Here is a 19930-nt window from a genome sequence, read left to right as displayed (position 1 = left end):
GGGATGGTAAAGCATGGTGCACCCCAATGGGAAATAAGTCCAGAGAGTCAGGGTCTGCAGTGAATCAGTATGCTTCTTACTGGAGGAACTTAACTGCAAAATTATACAGACGAGGCACTGGGCTGGCTTTTCCACTCTCCTCCCGAACAGCAGAAGGTTCTGTGCTGAAGAAATGCCTGAGCTATCTGTCCCTCTCTCTCTTAGAAGACTGATACCCTGGCCAAAACATGGTGACCCAAGATCTGTGTCAGAGTATCCCTGTCTCAGTATCCACCTCGAGGTGTACAATCTGTCAGAGTCTTTCCTATCACTGATCCCTCTAGGGGTTCTGAATGCTCTACTTTTCTACTGTTTGTAACTGAGCTGAAATCTCCTGGTGGGAGGGATGAAGCTGGAGAATTACAGCCTAAACAGATACAATGTTGCAGTTCACGGCTGCCATGGACTTGTATGGTGCCTCAATACAAGTCAATGGGAATGTAGTTTCCAGACATAAACATGCTTCTAAGGCTACTTTCACACTCGCGTTTATTGCGGATCTGTCATTGATCTGCACAGACGGATCCGTTCAGATAATACAACCGTCTGCATTCGTTCAGAACGGATCCGTTTGTATTATCTTTAACATTGCCAAGACGGATCCGTCATGAACTCCATTGAAAGTCAATGGGGGACGGATCCGTTTTCTATTGTGCCAGATTGTGTCAGTGAAAACTGATCCGTCATGACACATAATGTAAGTCAATGGGGATGGAACCGTTTGGCTCAGTTTCGTTAGACAGACACCAAACGCTGCAAGCAGCGTTTAGGTGTCCGTCTCCAAAGCGGAATGGAGACGGATCAGAGCCAATCTGATTCATTCTGAACTGATCCTTTTCCATTCAGAATGCATTAGGGCAAAACTGATCTGTTTTGGACGCTTGTGAGAGCCCATGAACGGATCTCACAAATGGAAAGCCAAAACGCCAGTGTGAAAGTAGCCTTACAGAGTTAAAACATACAGTCAAAAGTTCACTGTGTCTGTTTTTTCCCTCCAAAAGTCATCTCTGCATAAATATGTATAGTAACTGTGGAAAATGACTAGCTTCTCAGTGTACAGACTGGAAATTCCCAAAGTCTCTAAGTATTAGGCTAGTTTTTACACTAGCGTTATAATCTTCCGGCAGGCTGTTCCAGCAGAGTAGTAGCCCGCCCGACTTCATTGTATCAGCATAGCCGGATGCTGCCTTTCCCCGCCAGAGCCCATTGAGTATAATGGGACACAGCAGGGATCTGGCCTGTTTGTGGCATTAGTGCCAGGATTCAGCCGGAAAAATAAATACGCAAGCATCGCGTTTTTCATCCGGCTGAATGCCGCCACTAATGCCAGAAACAGGAAAGATTTCATTATAGTCAATGGGGCCTGGCTGTGCTTTGCTCCTTTTTGGCTATGCTACATACAATGAACTCCCATAGGCTGTTTCTCTGCTGAAATAGCCTGCCAGAAGATTTTAACGTTATTGTGAAACTAGCCTTAGCTGGCTGTAAATTAACCCTTTCCACACTGCAGTGTAAATACAGGGAGTGCAGAATTATTAGGCAAATGAGTATTTTGACCACATCATCCTCTTTATGCATGTTGTCTTACTCCAAGCTGTATAGGCTCGAAAGCCTACTACCAATTAAGCATATTAGGTGATGTGCATCTCTGTAATGAGAAGGGGTGTGGTCTAATGACATCAACACCCTATATCAGGTGTGCATAATTATTAGGCAACTTCCTTTCCTTTGGCAAAATGGGTCAAAAGAAGGACTTGACAGGCTCAGAAAAGTCAAAAATAGTGAGATATCTTGCAGAGGGATGCAGCACTCTTAAAATTGCAAAGCTTCTGAAGCGTGATCATCGAACAATCAAGCGTTTCATTCAAAATAGTCAACAGGGTCGCAAGAAGCGTGTGGGAAAAACCAAGGCGCAAAATAACTGCCCATGAACTGAGAAAAGTCAAGCGTGCAGCTGCCAAGATGCCACTTGCCACCAGTTTGGCCATATTTCAAAGCTGCAACATCACTGGAGTGCCCAAAAGCACAAGGTGTGCAATACTCAGAGACATGGCCAAGGTAAGAAAGGCTGAAAGACGACCACCACTGAACAAGACACACAAGCTGAAACGTCAAGACTGGGCCAAGAAATATCTCAAGACTGATTTTTCTAAGGTTTTATGGACTGATGAAATGAAAGTGAGTCTGTCACAACCAGACAGCTGAGAAGCTCTGACAGAGGCCTTTCAGAACCTCCTCCTTGAGTTTCTGTGTTGTGGTATTCAGTTCCTCCTCTCGTTAGCCTCTCTCAGCTGTCATGTGTTGGACTAATTGCTTCCTCTTAAATTCCTCCCCAGAATGCTTTTCTGGGCGGCTTATACTACTTCCTGGAGTGTGTGTGCATGCTGACTTTGTTCTCCTGTTTGCTTCAAAGCTAAGTGTTGTACCTTTATCTGTTATTTTCTGTTTGCTGGATCCCAGGTGACCCTGACTCCCTCCGTATCTTGTGTAGGGAGCCGGTGGTCGTGTCCCCTCACTATTGTAGGGTGCTCAGGGCTTTATAGTCAAGGTTCGTGGATATGCAAACCTCCACCATTCGGATCTTTGCATAGGCTGAGCAGCCAGGGAAAGTGCCAGGTCTTCTGCAGGGGTCTCCCTTGGTTCCTTAGCTTTTGGATCCAGCGAGTCATTTATACATGTTGCTTTGCCTTGTTTCCTGTACACCGTCCGTGACAGAGTCTTCATGGGCCAGATGGATGGGCCCGTGGCTGGATTGGTAAAGGGCAGAGAGCTCCAGTCCAACTCAGACGCCAGCAAGGTGGAGGTGGAGTACTGGTTTGGGCTGGTATCATCAAAGATGAGCTTGTGGGGCATTTTCGGGTTGAGGATGGAGTCAAGCTGCCACTCCCAGTCCTACTGCCAGTTTCTGGAAGACACCTTCTTCAAGCAGTGGTACAGGAAGAAGTCTGCATCCTGCAAGAAAAACATGATTTTCATGCAGGACAATGCTCCATCACACGCGTCCAAGTACTCCACAGCGTGGCTGGCAAGAAAGGGTATAAAAGAAGAAAATCTAATGACATGGCCTCCTTGTTCACCTGATCTGAACCCCATTGAGAACCTGTGGTCCATCATCAAATGTGAGATTTACAAGGAGGGAAAACAGTCCACCTCTCTGAACAGTGTCTGGGAGGCTGTGGTTGCTGCTGCACGCAATGTTGATGGTGAACAGATCAAAACACTGACAGAATCCATGGATGGCAGGCTTTTGAGTGTCCTTGCAAAGAAAGGTGGCTATATTGGTCACTGATTTGTTTTTGTTTTGTTTTTGAATGTCAGAAATGTATATTTGTGAATGTTGAGATGTTATATTGGTTTCACTGGTAAAAATAAATAATTGAAATGGGTATATATTTGTTTTTTGTTAAGTTGCCTAATAATTATGCACAGTAATAGTCACCTGCACACACAGATATCCCCCTAAAATAGCTAAAACTAAAAGCAAACTAAAAACTACTTCCAAAAATATTCAGCTTTGATATTAATGAGTTTTTTGGGTTCATTGAGAACATGGTTGTTGTTCAATAATAAAATTAATCCTCAAAAATACAACTTGCCTAATAATTCTGCACTCCCTGTACAGTGTAATACCAGTGCAAATGAACAGGATATATAACAATAAACCAATAAACATAAAAAATGCAGTTCAACAATATAAAACAGTTCAGTTATAAACAACATAAATCACACTTTAACGCTTTTTTATCTTGATGACCTATCCTTTTTATATTGATGACTCCTTGTACTGGATCGGCGTCCACACCGCCGATCAGCTGTTTGAACAGAATAGGAGGAAGCCGTCCCATAGAAGTGATTGGGACGGCTTCTTGTAATGTCACCTTCTCACCATGGAGGTTGTGACAACAAGCAGGTAAACAATAAAGAGAAAGCGGAGTTAGTGTTAAGCGCTACCTTCTCTTCAAACAGCTGATCAGTGTGGGTGCTGGGAGTCAGACTCCCGCCGATCTGATATTGATGACCTATCCTAGGTCATCAATTAAAAAAAGCGGACAACCCCTTTAAGTATAATAAAGTAGGGAGTTGCCGATGTCCCCAAGCATCCATAGTCTAAAGTACCTATGCTCCAGGGCACTACAGTAAAGTATTCCAAAATGCAGTACAACAGAAGGCATTACTATTAGGGGAGTGTCTGTCAGCGCAGTGTCGACTGGTTCCCATAGCAATCCGCAGGATTTAGTTTCATCAGAATAAACATTTTCAGTGTAAGGTTTGTACCTGGCTTCAGCTTCAAGGCATTTTTCAGATACTCGTCCTCGGTGATGTCCTTCTCATCTTTTTGCAGCTGAAGGTTGAAATCTCGAACACACCATACGAAGGACGGGAAAAATCTCTTGAACTCTGATGAATCATCTTCTAACTCTGCTTGCTCGGTGGATTTCACTTTTATTTTCTCAGTCAGTTCAGTGACATAACTAGGAGAAGGTAAGGAGTAATATCTGCAGTATCTATGGTTTCTCTAGGAGATCTACTCCCCGGACCCAAAGAGGATGTCCAATGAATGGGCACAAAGCTAAGTAATTTTCCCCTCCATTCTCCCTTTCCTTTGTTTCTCAGTCTGCGTTCACACAGGGCGGCTGTCACATGAGGCCAAAACCGCATTAATAGAGGCCATTATGCAGCAAAGCTAAGCAGCTTACACGTCAATCACTTACAAACCAGCAGCAGTCTGTGTGTCAGCCTCTCTGTCTCCAGAAGACCGTCCCTTCTCTTCCTCCTCACCTCTAATACACTTCCATGTAATCTGTTCCTTCAGTGAGCAGGCAGCCCATCTTCACGGAAGATGCATTTGAGCAGTGAATTGAGGGTTAATGAAAAAAGGGGGTCAGGAGAAACACATGCTAACAGGAGTGACAAAAGTCACTCCAACTTTTATTCGTAAAGGCTATGTACACCTTTGGGGGCAATTTTTTTTATTACTGCATTGTACTCTTTTTTTTTTTTAGCTAAAAATATTGTTTTTTAAATTGGTCTTTATTAAAAATATGGAATCCTTTTTTCTGTACAGAGCTGAGATGCTCTACTTACACCCTTTGGATTTTCTCTCTTTCCCGTCAGACAAGGGGCTGATGGGCTCCTTATCTCTGCTCTCTGACATTATAAACACTCGTTATAGCTCAGTTCTTATCTTACTGATAAGAATGTGGCTTAGGCTACTTTCACACTTGCGGCAGAGTGATCCGGCAGGCAGTTCCGTCACCGGAGCTGCTTGCCGGATCCAGCAAAACGTATGCCAACTAATGGCGTTTGTAAGACTGATCAGGATCCTGATCAGTCTTAAAAATGCCTGCTCAGTCATAAAAATACATTGAAATGCCGGATCCGTCTTTCCGGTGCCATCCAGCAAAACGGATCCGGCACTAATTCTTTTCACCACATGCGCAGACCGGAAGGACGGATTCGGCCTTCCGGTATTTTGAATGCCGGATTCTGCACTAATACATTCCTATGGAAAAAAAAATGCCGGCATTCAGGCAAGTGTTCAGTTTTTGTCGCCAGAAAAAAAAACGTAGCATGCTGCGGTTTTATCTTTTCCCTGATCAATCAAAATGACTGAAGACATCCTGATGCATCCTGAACGGATTACTCTCCATTCAGACTGCATTAGGATAAAACGAATCAGTTATTTTCTGGCATTGAGCCCTTTTGACGGAACTCAGTGCCGGAAAAGAAAAACGCTAGTGTGAAAGTGCCCTTAAATAAGTGTTTAGAGATAAGGGTTGTTAGATGGCACAAAGTGAAAGTGAAAGTATCAGTCACACAGCTAGAAAAACAGTTAACCCTTTGTGACCGAACAGCTCAATATTTTTAATAAAGGCCAATTGAAAAAAGATTTTTAGCCAAAATGAGTAACATGCAATCATACAAAATAATGCCTCCGAAGGTGTACATAGCCTTTAAGTTAAAGGAGTTATTTGATTTCTGAAACATGCCTCCCATGTGCCGGGCCCCTCACAGGTAATATACTTACCCCGCTCCCGGCGCCACTTCTCCTTACAAACAGTTTAAAACATCCAGTGTTGGGTGGGATAGGGAGCAGCCAATGGCAGGCAGGGATGCTAGGGAGGCTCGTCCCTGTCCCCACCTGCCATTGGCTGCTCCGCGATGCTAGGGAGGCTCGTCTCCGTCCCCACCTGCCATTGGCTGCTCCGCGATGCTAGGGAGGCTCGTCCCTGTCCCCACCTGCCATTGGCTGCTCCGCGATGCTAGGGAGGCTCGTCTCCGTCCCCACCTGCCATTGGCTGCTCCGCGATGCTAGGGAGGCTCGTCTCCGTCCCCACCTGCCATTGGCTGCTCCGCGATGCTAGGGAGGCTCGTCCCCGTCCCCGCCTGCCATTGGCTGCTCCGCGATGCTAGGGAGGCTCGTCCCCGTCCCTGCCTGCCATTGGCTGCTCCGCGATGCTAGGGAGGCTCGTCTCAGTCCCTGCCTGCCATTGGCTGCTCCGCGATGCTAGGGAGGCTCGTCCCCATCCCCTCCTGCCATTGGCTGCTCCGCGATGCTAGGGAGGCTCGTCCCCATCCCCACCTGCCATTGGCTGCTCCACGATGCTAGGGAGGCTCCCCCCATCCCCGCCTGCCATTGGCTGCTCTGCGATGCTAGGGAGGCTCGTCTCAGTCCCTGCCTGCCATTGGCTGCGCCGCGATGCTAGGGAGGCTCGTCCCCATCCCCACCTGCCATTGGCTGCTCCGCGATGCTAGGGAGGCTCGTCTCAGTCCCTGCCTGCCATTGGCTGCTCCGCGATGCTAGGGAGGCTCGTCTCAGTCCCTGCCTGCCATTGGCTGCTCCGCGATGCTAGGGAGGCTCGTCCCCGTCCCTGCCTGCCATTGGCTGCTCCGCGATGCTAGAGAGGTTCGTCCCCATCCCCGCCTGCCATTGGCTGCTCCGCGATGCTAGGGAGGCTCATCCCCATCCCCGCCTGCCATTGGCTGCTCCGCGATGCTAGGGAGGCTCGTCCCCGTCCCTGCCTGCCATTGGCTGCTCCGCGATGCTAGGGAGGCTCGTCTCCGTCCCTGCCTCCCTCTGGCTGCTCCCCCCGACACCGGATGTTTTCATCCGTGTGCAGGGAGAAGCAGCAGTGGCAGTGCAGGTTCCGGGAGCGGGGTAAGTATATTATCTGTGAGGGGCCCGACACATTGGGGGGATGTTTCAGAAATCGGATAACACCTATAAAGGGGTATTCCCATCTTTAATCTGTATGGCATAGCTACAAGATATGCTATAAATGTCTTATAGTTGCAGGTCCCACTCTCACGGCCTATGGTGTATGCTGTGACACTGTTGCCACACTTGCAGTTGCCTGCGGCAACGTGTTGCTGTGAGAGCATGCGGTGGCAGTGTCCCGGCCTTCTGGGTGATTGCCGTGACATGGTTGCCACGCATGCTGTTGCCAGTGGTTACGTGGTTTGGTATGCTTGTGTGTGCACTTCCCCTTTAAGTCGCTTCCTTCCCCTGTCTGGTGATGTAAGGGTTAACTACCTTGCTGGGTGTGGTCACTTGTGCTTCTTATACCTGTGGCTTTAGGTCAGGAGTCAGTTGTACTCCAGCCTTGGTGTGTGCTGGAGTTAAGCTCCTTGTCTGGTTGTTCCATCTGTCCAGTGAGGGCCACCCTTGTGGTCATCAATGTTATCCCGGTGTCTCCTTCCCTTCCTGTCCCTATTTGTATGGAGTGGGTTATGTTCAGGGTGTTGGTATGTTTAGCTTGGTGTTTCATGTCTGGTGGTATTTGGTGTCCAGTATGTTTGGCTAGACATTCCCCTGACTTATGTTTATTGCAGCTATGGGTGTCCTGGGTCCCTATGTGGTTTGTGGTGTGTGCTGTGTCCTCTAATGTTGGTGTGGACAGCAGCGCTAGTGCACGGGTTCCAGTCAGTGTGTCTGTGGCAGGTAAGTGTGTTACTGGTCTCGCTTACCTGCCATCTCCTTAAGCTGTATGTGTCCCCTCTCCTTGCAGCCTGGCCTCAGATAGAGACTCCTGTTCCTCCATGACTGGGGTCACTGGGATGAAGAGGTCATCTCTCCCCTGCTTCTAAGTGAGGGATTTCCAGGGCGACTCAGGATATTAGGTATCCAGGGTATGAGCCGTCCTACTATCGGGGTCCGCACATACAGTGAGGAGTCAGGGAGAGGATTAGGGATGTTGTAGGAGGTGACCTGCTCCCTTATTACTCCTTTTTGGCTAGGCTGATTCCGTTTACCCTTTGACACCGCACGGTGGGGGGTTTCCCCCACTCCACGCCTTGACACCCATCTGTTGGACTCAAACCTGTCTCGAGAATTAGTCCAGTACTCCGTCCTGTGCCCCTTTTCACACTCCTGGTGTGAAAGCACCTCATAGGGTTAATCACTTATATGGAGATCTATGAAGTTGTATGGCGCCACAATGACACCGCAGTGTGCACGATGCCAAGAGCTAGTCTTCTAGTATTTCTCCAGCTTCCACTGGTAAGATGCTACAACCCCCATCATGCTCATGTAAAGGATACTGGAGCTGATCCATGGCCTGCTGATCGATTGTCCCTATGGTGTTAAATACCAGGGTGCTGCTGAGAAGAACGGCGAGGGCGAAAATCCAGGAATCATTCTCACTGTTCCCCTGAAATACAACAAGAGGCTTCTTTATCCAATCAAACCAGGTCAAAAAGTTGAAGTGTTTAGACGACAGAGCCGAACCCCAAAATGTGTGACCCCAATAAATGTGTGACCCCTAATGTGTGACCTCCAATAAACGTGTGACCTCCAATAAACATGAGACCGCTAATAAATATGACCTCTAATGTGTGACCACAATAAACGTCTGATCTGTAACAAACGTGAGACCTCTAATAAATGTGTGACCTCTAATAAATGTGTGACCTCTAATAAATGTGTGACCTCTAATGCACATGTGCTCCGATCACACGGTATCAGTGTTAGAAGTGTGGCAGTGTGGTCAGTCTATGGATTCCTCTAGCTCTGCATTGTTATATCTGGTTTAGGGTCAGAACTCAGAAGTACCAGTCGTCTGCAGCATCTGCTCATAGCGGCCGCTGTAGGGATGACTGCGCTCAGACAGATAGGATGCTGGGAGTTATACCTGGCTGGGATCCCAGAGATCCTGTACAGATAATAACAGATTATGGATCTAGGCTGGCCAGATGTCTGGTTTTAGGCCAAACAGTCCAGCTTCCTGGCTCCCTGCCCTCCATCTGTAGTCCTCCTTTTCTGTGGCTCTCACACTTAGTCATTAGAGGCCCAGGGCCAACAGGACATCCCGCTCTGTGACTGGAGTGACGTGAGCTATTCCCTGTCTGCTGAACCAGTCCAGAGGTGAGTGCCCAGCTTGCGTCATCCCACTCGGCCAGGCACAGAGCTGGAGAACCTGACTGAGCACGTGAGGAGCATCCGGCACTCAGCCCAATCATTGCAACAGAAGGCCTATGAAAGTGGCCACCCTAGATGGACCTCACACCACTAGGTCTATACTTTATATACGGCAGCGATGACTCTGGTTTCAGGAATGTTCACACTGACCTTCTCCACGTCACCCAGGCCTTCTGTGTCCAGCAGCACCAGGGTGTGCCCATGTTTCACAGGGTGAGGAACGCACCACATCCAGATACCTTTAGTCATGGACTGGACTGTCGAGCCCAAGGAGAAGCCTGAATGGACAAACACACAGAGGTAATAGGAAGGGGTTATACAAGAAGAGACCAAGGGCAGTGCCCATCATCAACGTGGAGATGACCATGGTCAGCAAAGGAGGGTGGAGGCCAATAGTGGTAGACGCTTCCTCCAACGCTCCATTGACTCCATGAGGAGATACGTGGCCCAGGACCTGGTCCTATTATTTCATGTCTTTCGACAGAATAGGAATCTCATTTCCAGGGGTCTCCAGCACACATTCCGCCTCTCACCATTTTTACTTCCCGCCAGTCTGTTCATCAGATAGGACTTCCCGGTCCGGTATTTCCCGACTATGGCCACAACAACCACCTTCTGAGTAAAGCGGGATAAGATTTCCAGGGCCTCCTGATTCACCCGGATGGTCCCATCCTCGTGGTTCTCTATCAGACACACTGGACGCTCCATTATCGGAAAATCTATGAATGAAAGAAAAAGGAGTTACCTCCAGTACAGCAGAGCCGTGCCTCCGGTATACAGCAGAGCCGTGCCTCCGGTATACAGCAGAGCCGTGACTCCGGCATACAGCAGAGCCGTGACTCCGGCATACAGCAGAGCCGTGACTCCGGCATACAGCAGAGCCGTGACTCCGGCATACAGCAGAGCCGTGACTCCGGCATACAGCAGAGCCGTGACTCCTGCATACAGCAGAGCCGTGACTCCTGCATACAGCAGAGCCGTGACTCCGGCATACAGCAGAGCCGTGACTCCGGCATACAGCAGAGCCGTGATTCCGGCATACAGCAAAGCCGTGACTCCGGTATACAGCAGAGCCGTGACTCCGGCATACAGCAGAGCCGTGATTCCGGCATACAGCAAAGCCGTGACTCCGGCATACAGCAGAGCCGTGACTCCGGCATACAGCAGAGCCGTGACTCCGGCATACAGCAGAGCCGTGCCTCCGGTATACAGCAGAGCCGTGCCAACGGTATACAGCAGAGCCCTGCCTCCGATATACAGCAGAGCCGTGCCTCCGGTATATAGCAGAGCCGTGCCTCCGGTATATAGCAGAGCCGTGCCTCAGGTGTATAGCAGAGCGATTAAGACATTGTTTTTGTCATGTATGGAATATCAGATTACCGGATCAAACACATGATTAACAGACTGGGGGCTACTATCAGGTAATGCTGGCGGGGTCATATGCGTTTTTGAGGTGACAGGTTCCCTTTAATGAGGCAGTAAAACAACTACATAGCATCCAGCAGCTGCTCTACTACAGCATCCAGCAGCTGCTCTACTACAGCATCCAGCAGCAGCTCCAAGAGTTCCATGACCACCCCCATCCCACAGAGAAGAGACAGTCACAGTGCAGACTCATTCACAGAGAAGAGACGGATGTGTGTCTACTCTGCTGGAGAGAAGATGGGGCGTGTCTTCTCTGCTGTAGGGAAAAGGGGGCGTGTCTGCTCTGATGGAGGGAAAAGGGGGCGTGTCTGCTCTGCTGGAGCGAAGAGGGAGCGTGTCTGCTCTGCTGGAGAGAAGAGGGGGCGTGTCTGCTCTGCTGGAGAGAAGAGGGGCGTGTCTGCTCTTCTGGAGAGAAGAGGGGGCGTGTCTGCTCTGCTGGAGAGAAGAGGGGGCGTGTCTGCTCTGCTGGAGTGAAGGGGGGGGCGTGTCTTCTCTGATGGAGTGAAGAGGGGGCATGTCTGCTCTGCTGGAGAGAAGAGGGGGCGTGTCTGCTCTGCTGGAGAGAAGAGGGGGCGTGTCTGCTCTGCTGGAGTGAAGAGGGGGCGTGTCTGCTCTGGTGAAGTGAAGAGGGGGCGCGTCTGCTCTGCCGGAGAGAAGAGGGGGCGCGTCTGCTCTGCCGGAGAGAAGAGGGGGCGCGTATGCTCTGCCGGAGAGAAGAGGGGGCGTGTCTGCTCTGCCGGAGAGAAGAGGGGGCGTGTCTGCTCTGCCGGAGAGAAGAGGGGGCGTCTCTGCTCTGCTGGAGAGAAGAGGGGGCGTGTCTGCTCTGCTGGAGAGAAGAGGGGGCGTGTCTGCTCTGCTGGAGTGAAGGGGGGGTGTCTTCTCTGATGGAGTGAAGAGGGGGCGTGTCTGCTCTGCTGGAGAGAAGAGGGGGCGTGTCTGCTCTGCTGGAGAGAAGAGGGGGCGTGTCTGCTCTGCTGGAGTGAAGAGGGGGCGTGTCTGCTCTGGTGGAGTGAAGAGGGGGCGTGTCTGCTCTGGTGGAGTGAAGAGGGGGCGTGTCTGCTCTGCTGTAGAGAAGAGGGGGGCGTGTCTGCTCTGCTGGAGAGAAGAGAGGCGTGTCTGCTCTGCTAGAGTGAAGAGGGGGCGTGTCTGCTCTGCTAGAGTGAAGAGGGGCGTGTCTGCTCTGCTGGAGTGAAGAGGGGCATGTCTGCTCTGCTGGAGTGAAGAGGGGGCGTGTCTGCTCTGCTGGAGAGAGAAGGGGCGTGTCTGCGCTGCTGGAGAGAAGAGGCGGCGTGTCTGCTCTGCTGGAGTGAAGAGGGGGCGTGTCTGCTCTGCTGGAGTGAAGAGGGGGCGTGTCTGCTCTGCTGGAGTGAAGAGGGGGCGTGTCTGCTCTGCTGGAGTGAAGAGGGGGCGTGTCTGCTCTGCTGGAGTGAAGAGGGGGCGTGTCTGCTCTGCTGGAGTGAAGAGGGGGCGTGTCTGCTCTTCTGGAGAAAATAGGGGCGTGTGTGCTCTGCTGGAGAGAAAAGGGGCGTGTCTGCTCTGCTGGAGTGAAGAGGGAGCGTGTCTGCTCTGCTGGAGTGAAGAGGGAGCGTGTCTGCTCTGCTGGAGAGAAGAGGGGCGGGTCTGCTCTGCTGGAGTGAAGAGGGGGCGTGTCTGCTCTGCTGTAGAGAAGAGGGGGCGTGTGTGCTCTGCTGGAGAGAAGAGGGGGCGCGTCTGCTCTGCTGGAGTAAAGAGGGGGCGCGTCTGCTCTGCTGGAGAGAAGAGGGGACGCGTCTGCTCTGCTGGAGAGAAGAGGGGGCGCGTCTGCTCTGCTGGAGAGAAGAGGGGGCGCGTCTGCTCTGCTGGAGAGAAGAGGGGGCGCGTCTGCTCTGCTGGAGAGAAGAGGGGGCGCGTCTGCTCTGCTGGAGAGAAATGGGGGCGCGTCTGCTCTGCTGGAGAGAAGAGGGGGCGCGGTCTGCTCTGCTGGAGAGAAGAGGGGGCGCGTCTGCTCTGCTGGAGAGAAATGGGGGCGCGTCTGCTCTGCTGGAGAGAAGAGGGGGCGCGTCTGCTCTGCTGGAGAGAAGAGGGGGCGCGTCTGCTCTGCTGGAGAGAAGAGGGGGCGCGTCTGCTCTGCTGGAGAGAAGAGGGGGCGCGTCTGCTCTGATAGGGAGAAGAGGGGGCGCGTCTGCTCTGCTGGAGAGAAGAGGGGGCGTGTCTGCTCTGCTGGAGTGAAGAGGGGGCGTGTCTGCTCTGCTGGAGTGAAGAGGGGGCGAGTCTTCTCTGATGGAGTGAAGAGGGGGGCGTGTCTGCTCTGCTGGAGAGAAGAGGGGGCGTGTCTGCTCTGCTGTAGAGAAGAGGGGGCGTGTCTGCTCTGCTGGAGTGAAGAGGGGGCGTGTCTGCTTTGCTGGAGTGAAGAGGGGCGTGTCTGCTCTGCTGGAGTGAAGAGGGGGCTTTGCTGTAGAGAAGAGGGGGCGTGTCTCCTCTGCTGGAGTAAAGAGGGGGCGTGTCTGCTCTGCTGGAGTGAAGAGGGGGCGTGTCTGCTCTGCTGGAGTGAAGAGGGGGCGTGTCTCCTCTGCTGGAATGAAGAGGGGGCGTGTCTCCTCTGCTGGAGTGAAGAGAGGGCGTGTCTGCTCTGCTGGAGAGAAGAGGGGCGTGTCTGCTCTGCTGGAGTGAAGAGGGGCGTGTCTTCTCTGCTGGAGTGAAGAGGGGCGTGTCTGTTCTGCTGGAGTGAAGAGGGGCGTGTCTGCTCTGCTGGAGTGAAGAGGGGCATGTCTGCTCTGCTGGAGTGAAGAGGGGCGTGTCTGCTCTGCTGGAGTGGAGAGGGGGCGTGTCTGCTCTGCTGGAGTGAAGAGGGGAGCGTGTCTGCTCTGCTGGAGTGAAGAGGGGGCGTGTGTGCTTTGCTGGAGAGAAGAGGGGCGTGTCTGCTCTCCTGGAGTGAAGAGGGGATGTGTCTGCTCTGCTGGAGTGAAGAGGGGGCGTGTCTGCTCTGCTGTAGAGAAGAGGGGGCGTGTCTGCTCTGCTGGAGTAAAGAGGTGGCGTGTCTCCTCTGCTGGAGTAAAGAGGGGGCGTGTCTCTTCTGCTGGAATGAAGAGGGGGCATGTCTGCTCTGCTGGAGTAAAGAGGGGGCGCGTCTGCTCTGCTGGAGAGAAGAGGGGGCGTATCTGCTCTTCCGGAAAGAAGAGGGGGCGTGTCTGCTCTGCTGGAGAGAAGAGGGGGCGTCTCTGCTCTGCTGGAGAGAAGAGGGGGCGTCTCTGCTCTGCTGGAGTTTAGAGGGGGCGTGTCTGCTCTGTTGGAGTGAAGAGGGGGCGTGTCTGCTCTGCTGGAGTGAAGAGGGGGCGTGTCTGCTCTGCTGGAGAGAAGAGGGGCGTGTCTGCTCTGCTGGAGTGAAGAGGGGGCGTGTGTGCTCTGCTTGAGAGAAGAGGGGGCGTGTGTGCTCTGCTTTAGAGAATAGGGGGCGTGTCTGCTCTGCTTGAGAGAAAAGGGGGCGTGTCTGCTCTGCTGGAGTGAAGAGGGGGCGTGTCTGCTCTGCTGGAGTGAAGAGGGGGCGTGTCTGCTCTGCTGGAGTGAAGAGGGGGCGTGTCTGCTCTGCTGGAGTGAAGAGGGGGCGTGTCTGCTCTGCTGGAGTGAAGAGGGGGCGTGTCTGCTCTGCTGGAGTGAAGAGGGGGCGTGTCTGCTCTGCCTGGAGTGAAGAGGGGGCGTGTCTGCTCTGCTGGAGTGAAGAGGGGGCGTGTCTGCTCTGCTGGAGTGAAGAGGGGCGTGTCTGCTCTGCTGGAGTGAAGAGGGGGCGTGTCTGCTCTGCTGGAGTGGAGAGGGGGCGTGTGTGCTCTGCTGTAGAGAAGAGGGAGCGTGTGTGCTCTGCTTGAGAGAAGAGGGGGCGTGTCTGCTCTGCTGGAGAGAAGAGGGGCGGGTCTGCTCTGCTGGAGTGAAGAGGGGGCGTGTCTGCTCTGCTGGAGTGGAGAGGGGGCGTGTGTGCTCTGCTGTAGAGAAGAGGGGGCGTGTCTGCTCTGCTGGAGAGAAGAGGGGGCGCGTCTGCTCTGCTGTAGAGAAGAGGGGACGTGTGCTCTGCTTGAGAGAAGAGGGGGCGTGTCTGCTCTGCTGGAGTGAAGAGGGGGCGTGTCTGCTCTGCTGGAGTTTAGAGGGGGCGTGTCTGCTCTGCTGGAGTGAAGAGGGGGCGTGTCTGCTCTGCTGGAGTTTAGAGGGGGCATGTCTGCTCTGCTGGAGTTTAGAGGGGGCGTGTCTGCTCTGCTGGAGTGAAGAGGGGGCGTGTCTGCTCTGCTGGAGTGAAGAGGGGGCGTGTCTGCTCTGCTGGAGAGAAGAGGGGCGGGTCTGCTCTGCTGGAGTGAAGAGGGGCGTGTCTGCTCTGCTGGAGTGAAGAGGGGGCGTGTCTGCTCTGCTGGAGAAAATAGGGGCGTGTGTGCTCTGCTGGAGAGAAGAGGGGCGTGTCTGCTCTGCTGGAGTGAAGAGGGAGCGTGTCTGCTCTGCTGGAGAGAAGAGGGGCGGGTCTGCTCTGCTGGAGTGAAGAGGGGGCGTGTCTGCTCTGCTGTAGAGAAGAGGGGGCGTGTGTGCTCTGCTGGAGAGAAGAGGGGCGTGTCTGCTCTGCTGTAGAGAAGAGGGGGCGTGTGTGCTCTGCTGGAGTGAAGAGGGGGCGTGTCTGCTCTGCTGTAGAGAAGAGGGGGCGTGTGTGCTCTGCTGTAGAGAAGAGGGGACGTGTCTGCTCTGCTTGAGAGAAGAGGGGCGGGTCTGCTCTGCTGGAGTGAAGAGGGGCGGGTCTGCTCTGCTGGAGTGAAGAGGGGGCGTGTCTGCTCTGCTGGAGAGAGAAGAGAGGCGTGTCTGCTCTGCTAGAGTGAAGAGGGGCGTGTCTGCTCTGCTGGAGTGAAGAGGGGCATGTCTGCTCTGCTGGAGTGAAGAGGGGGCGTGTCTGCTCTGCTGGAGTAGAGAGGGGGCGTGTCTGCTCTGCTAGAGTGAAGAGGGGGCGTGCCTGCTCTGCTGGAGAGAGAAGGGGCATGTCTGCGCTGCTGGAGAGAAGAGGCGGCGTGTCTGCTCTGCTGGAGTGAAGAGGGGGCGTGTCTGCTCTGCTGGAGTGAAGAGGGGGCGTGTCTGCTCTGCTGGAGTGAAGAGGGGGCGTGTCTGCTCTGCTGGAGTTTAGAGGGGGCGTGTCTGCTCTGCTGGAGTTTAGAGGGGGCGTGTCTGCTCTGCTGGAGTTTAGAGGGGGCGTGTCTGCTCTGCTGGAGTTTAGAGGGGGCGTGTCTGCTCTGCTGGAGAGAAGAGGGGCGTGTCTGCTCTGCTGGAGAGAAGAGGGGCGTGTCTGCTCTGCTGGAGTGAAAAGGGGGCGTTTCTGCTCTGCTGGAGAGAAAAGGGGGCGTGTCTGCTCTGCAGGAGTGAAGAGGGGGCGTGTCTGCTCTGCTGGAGTGAAGAGGGGGCGTGTCTGCTCTGCAGGAGTGAAGAGGGGGCGTGTCTGCTCTGCTGGAGTGAAGATGGGGGCGTGTCTGCTCTGCTGGAGTGAAGAGGGGGCGTGTCTGCTCTGCTGGAGAGAAGAGGGGCGTGTCTGCTCTGCTGAAGAGAAGAGGGGCGTGTCTGCTCTGCTGGAGTGAAAAGGGGGCGTGTCTGCTCTGCTGGAGTTTAGAGGGGGCGTGTCTGCTCTGCTGGAGTGAAGAGGGGGCGTGTCTGCTCTGCAGGAGTGAAGAGGGGGCGTGTCTGCTCTGCTGGAGTGAAGAGGGGGCGTGTCTGCTCTGCTGGAGTGAAGAGGGGGCGTGTCTGCTCTGCTGGAGAGAAGAGGGGCGTGTCTGCTCTGCTGAAGAGAAGAGGGGCGTGTCTGCTCTGCTGGAGTGAAAAGGGGGCGTGTCTGCTCTGCTGGAGTTTAGAGGGGGCGTGTCTGCTCTGCTGGAGTGAAGAGGGGGCGTGTCTGCTCTGCTGGAGTGAAGAGGGGGCGTGTCTGCTCTGCTGGAGTGAAGAGGGGGCGTGTCTGAAGCCTGTAAGGGAGGCAGCGGCAGCCGGAGTCTATATGCTGCTGAGAATGGCTTTTATGTGGCTTCGGCCTCTTTCACACGGTGACGTCCAGGATTTGCTCCGGATGCGTCACATGTGCATTGTGAGAAACCCGTGTGAGTGCGCACACAATTTCAGTCAGTTTTCTGTTGCGTTGTTCAGTTTTTATCGCGCAGGTGCAATGCGTTTTGCACCCAGACGCGAACGTCTTCGCTGAAGTTCGGGTTTGGGTTCGGTGTTCTGTAAATTTTATTATTTTACAATACGCGTCAGCGCAGGTCCTGCTGAATGAAGATAGAAGATCCTGCGCTGACGTCGCCACGTGGTGAGCGCGATTACGTCATCAAGGAAAGAAGGCGATGCCGGCGGCGCCATCAAGGGGAGGAGGTGAGTTAATTTTATTTATATTTTAACCCCTCCATCCCCATTTTACTAAGCGTTCTGTATTGAGAATGCCATTATGTTCCCTGTAACCCTGTTATAAGGGAAAGTAATACAGTGATTAGACTTTAATGGGGTCGCTTATCCCGATCGTCTCCTAGCAACCATGCATGAAAATCGCACCGCATCCGCACTTGCTTGCGATTTTCACACATACCCATTTATTTCTATGGGGCCTGCGTTGCGTGAAAAACGCAGAATATAGAACATGATCCGATTTTCACGCAACGCACAAGTGAGGCGTGAAAATCACCGCTCATCTGACAGCCCCATTGAAGTGAATGGGTCCGGATTCAGTGCGGGTACAATGCGTTCACTTCAAGTATTGCACCCACGCGGAATTCTCGCCCGTGTAAAAGGGGCCTTAGGGTACTTTCACATTAACATTTTTGTATTCCGGCACTGAGTTCCGTCAATACCGGAAAAAAACGGATCCGTTTTATCCTAATGCATTCTGAATGGAGAGCAGCATGCTGCAGTTTTCTCTCCGGCCACAAATCCTGAACACTTGCCGGATCCGGCATTAATTTCCATTGAAATGTATTAGTGCCGGATCCGGAATTAAAAATTGCCACATTGACGGATCCGTTCTTCCAGTCCGCTCATGCACAGACCTTTAAATCTGGGGGGGGGGGGGAAACGGATCCGTTTTTCTGGATGACACCGTAGAGACGGATCCGGTATTTCAATGCATTTGTCAGATGGATCCACATCCGGATCCGTTTGACAAATGCCATCCGTTTGCATCTGGATTGTGACGGAATCCTCTGCCGCAAGTGTGACAGGACCCTTAGTCTACTTTCACACTGGCGTTTTGGCTTTCCGTTTGCGAGATCCGTTCAGGGCTCTCAGACGCGGTCCAAAATGGACCAGTTTGCATCAGTTCCGTCTCCACTCCGCTCTGGAGGCCGCCTGCAGCGTTTTGGTGTCCGTCTGATGAAACTGAGCCAAACGGATCCGTCCTGGCGCACAATGTAAGTCAATGGGGACGGATCCGTTTTCTATGACACAATCGAAAACGGATCCGTCTTGGTTATGTTAAGGATAATACAAATGGATCATTCTGAACGGATCCGCATGAAACGCGAGTGTGACAGTAGCTCCCTGCGCTCCAGCAATGAGCGCTTCCGTCTGTACTGAGGGCAGCACTCATAGCAGCGCAGTGGGCACTTGCCCGGGTATGCCGGGTGCTGACCACATTATAAGGACGCCATGTCAGGCTTCCTGCACAGTGAACACTGTAAAATCAAAACCCCAAAAACATTGTCAGAATTGTGGTTTTTTTTAAATTTTCACTCCACAAAGATTTTTTTTTCCATTTTCCAGTACAAGACCCAGTAAATGAAATGGTGCCATAAAAATCTATCTTCCCCCCTCATGCGACTATATGAATGCAAAATGCCTCTATTACAAACGTGATTGATGCCACAGAAAAACCTGCGCGGCTGCATCGACGGAAGAATAAAAAAGTTATTTCTCTTTGTAGAAATTCCCTCAGTCCTAAAGGGTAAAGTAAGAAGCTACAGCAATCAAAGGGTTAAGCGGTGCCTCTGCTGCAGAGTCATGTCTCGTGGCTGAATGCGGTGACTTACGTGACTTTACACGACGCAAATTCTGAAGAGAAAATCCGTGCTCACCGTGCAGGTAGGTCGCCCGCTCCGTGCTCAGCTCTCTGGTCGTCACCCGCCGGCTCGCCCTTATTATATATTCTCAACTGAAAGTGAAAGTAAGACGCCTTCCTCTGCTTCTCCCCCTCCACGTACCTCTGGTCGTGCACTAGACAATTAACCCCTTATAGGTGCTGCACAGGATTACAAAAACATGGCTGCTTTCTCCATAAACAGCGCCACGTCTGCCCACAGGCTGTGTGCGGTAATGCAGCTCAGCCCCCCTCACTGGACTGGGGCTGCAGGGCTAAACACAAGCCATGGACTGGGGCGGCCCTGTTTTTGAAAGTCAGAAACCATGTTTTTCCCTTCCCCCACGACAGCACCACAGAGTGAGAGAGGATACGTCCCCAGGGAGCCTCTCTTTCCTGTCCCTGGAGCGGGCGACCTGCAGGTTTCCTTTCAGGTACCGCTAGCCTAGGAGATCCCAGAAATGTTCTGGAGGGCTATGTGGTAATACCTGCCGGGGTCTATCGCTCCATGGTTTTGGGCTGACAGGACCCTAGGAACCGGGGGGAAGGGTCCGGGCCCGCGCCCTCTGTCCGGTTCTTGCAGCAGGTGCGTGGGCACCTCAATGGAGTAAGGCCAACGTTTAAAGCCCAGATCCATGGGTAAGAGGAAGCAGCCCAGAGGGGTATTGCATTCCACGGCATGCAGCACGGATCCATGGAGGGTCTGCCTCATGGGAACATGTATTCCGGTGCATTCCCCGACATGCGCTCAGACGAGGAAGAAGGAGCCTACATCATGCAGCTCCCATGGCTGTGAAAGAAGGTACTCCCTATAATGACTCTACTTAAGTTACACAGCAAATATTTGGGTTGTCTGCCTCATTGCTTTGGGGCCTGGTTGTCTGCCTCATGGCTTTGGGGCCTGGTTGTCTGCCTCATGGCTTTGGGGCCTGTCTGCCTGCCTCATGGCTTTGGGGCCTGTCTGCCTGCCTCATGGCTTTGGGGCCTGTCTGCCTGCCTCATGGCTT

The 19930-nt window shown here is 52.8% G+C and overlaps 1 protein-coding gene across 2 annotated transcripts in view; it reads right to left on the bottom strand.

Moving 5' to 3' along the window:
- LOC122928898 (guanylate-binding protein 1-like) overlaps window positions 1-19076 on the bottom strand; it is a 61628-nt gene extending 42552 nt beyond the window's left edge. The window contains exons 1-5 of one of the 2 annotated variants that reach the window (XM_044282205.1): window positions 18922-19076; window positions 9991-10176; window positions 9608-9735; window positions 8581-8690; window positions 4315-4511 (exon numbers count right to left, since the gene is read on the bottom strand). In XM_044282205.1, coding sequence (XP_044138140.1) covers window positions 4315-4511; window positions 8581-8690; window positions 9608-9735; window positions 9991-10165 — 610 coding nt within the window. In that variant the 5' untranslated portion in view covers window positions 10166-10176; window positions 18922-19076. Of the gene's footprint in view, window positions 1-4314; window positions 4512-8580; window positions 8691-9607; window positions 9736-9990; window positions 10177-18876 lie in introns of both variants that reach the window. The other variant, XM_044282206.1, reaches the window with a different exon arrangement.
- Window positions 19077-19930: the final 854 nt, after the last annotated feature.

The sequence above is a fragment of the Bufo gargarizans genome, chromosome 2, assembly GCF_014858855.1.
Source record: "Bufo gargarizans isolate SCDJY-AF-19 chromosome 2, ASM1485885v1, whole genome shotgun sequence".
In the NCBI taxonomy this organism is placed as follows: Eukaryota; Metazoa; Chordata; class Amphibia; order Anura; family Bufonidae; genus Bufo; species Bufo gargarizans.
This window is presented reverse-complemented; position numbering and strand designations above follow the sequence as displayed.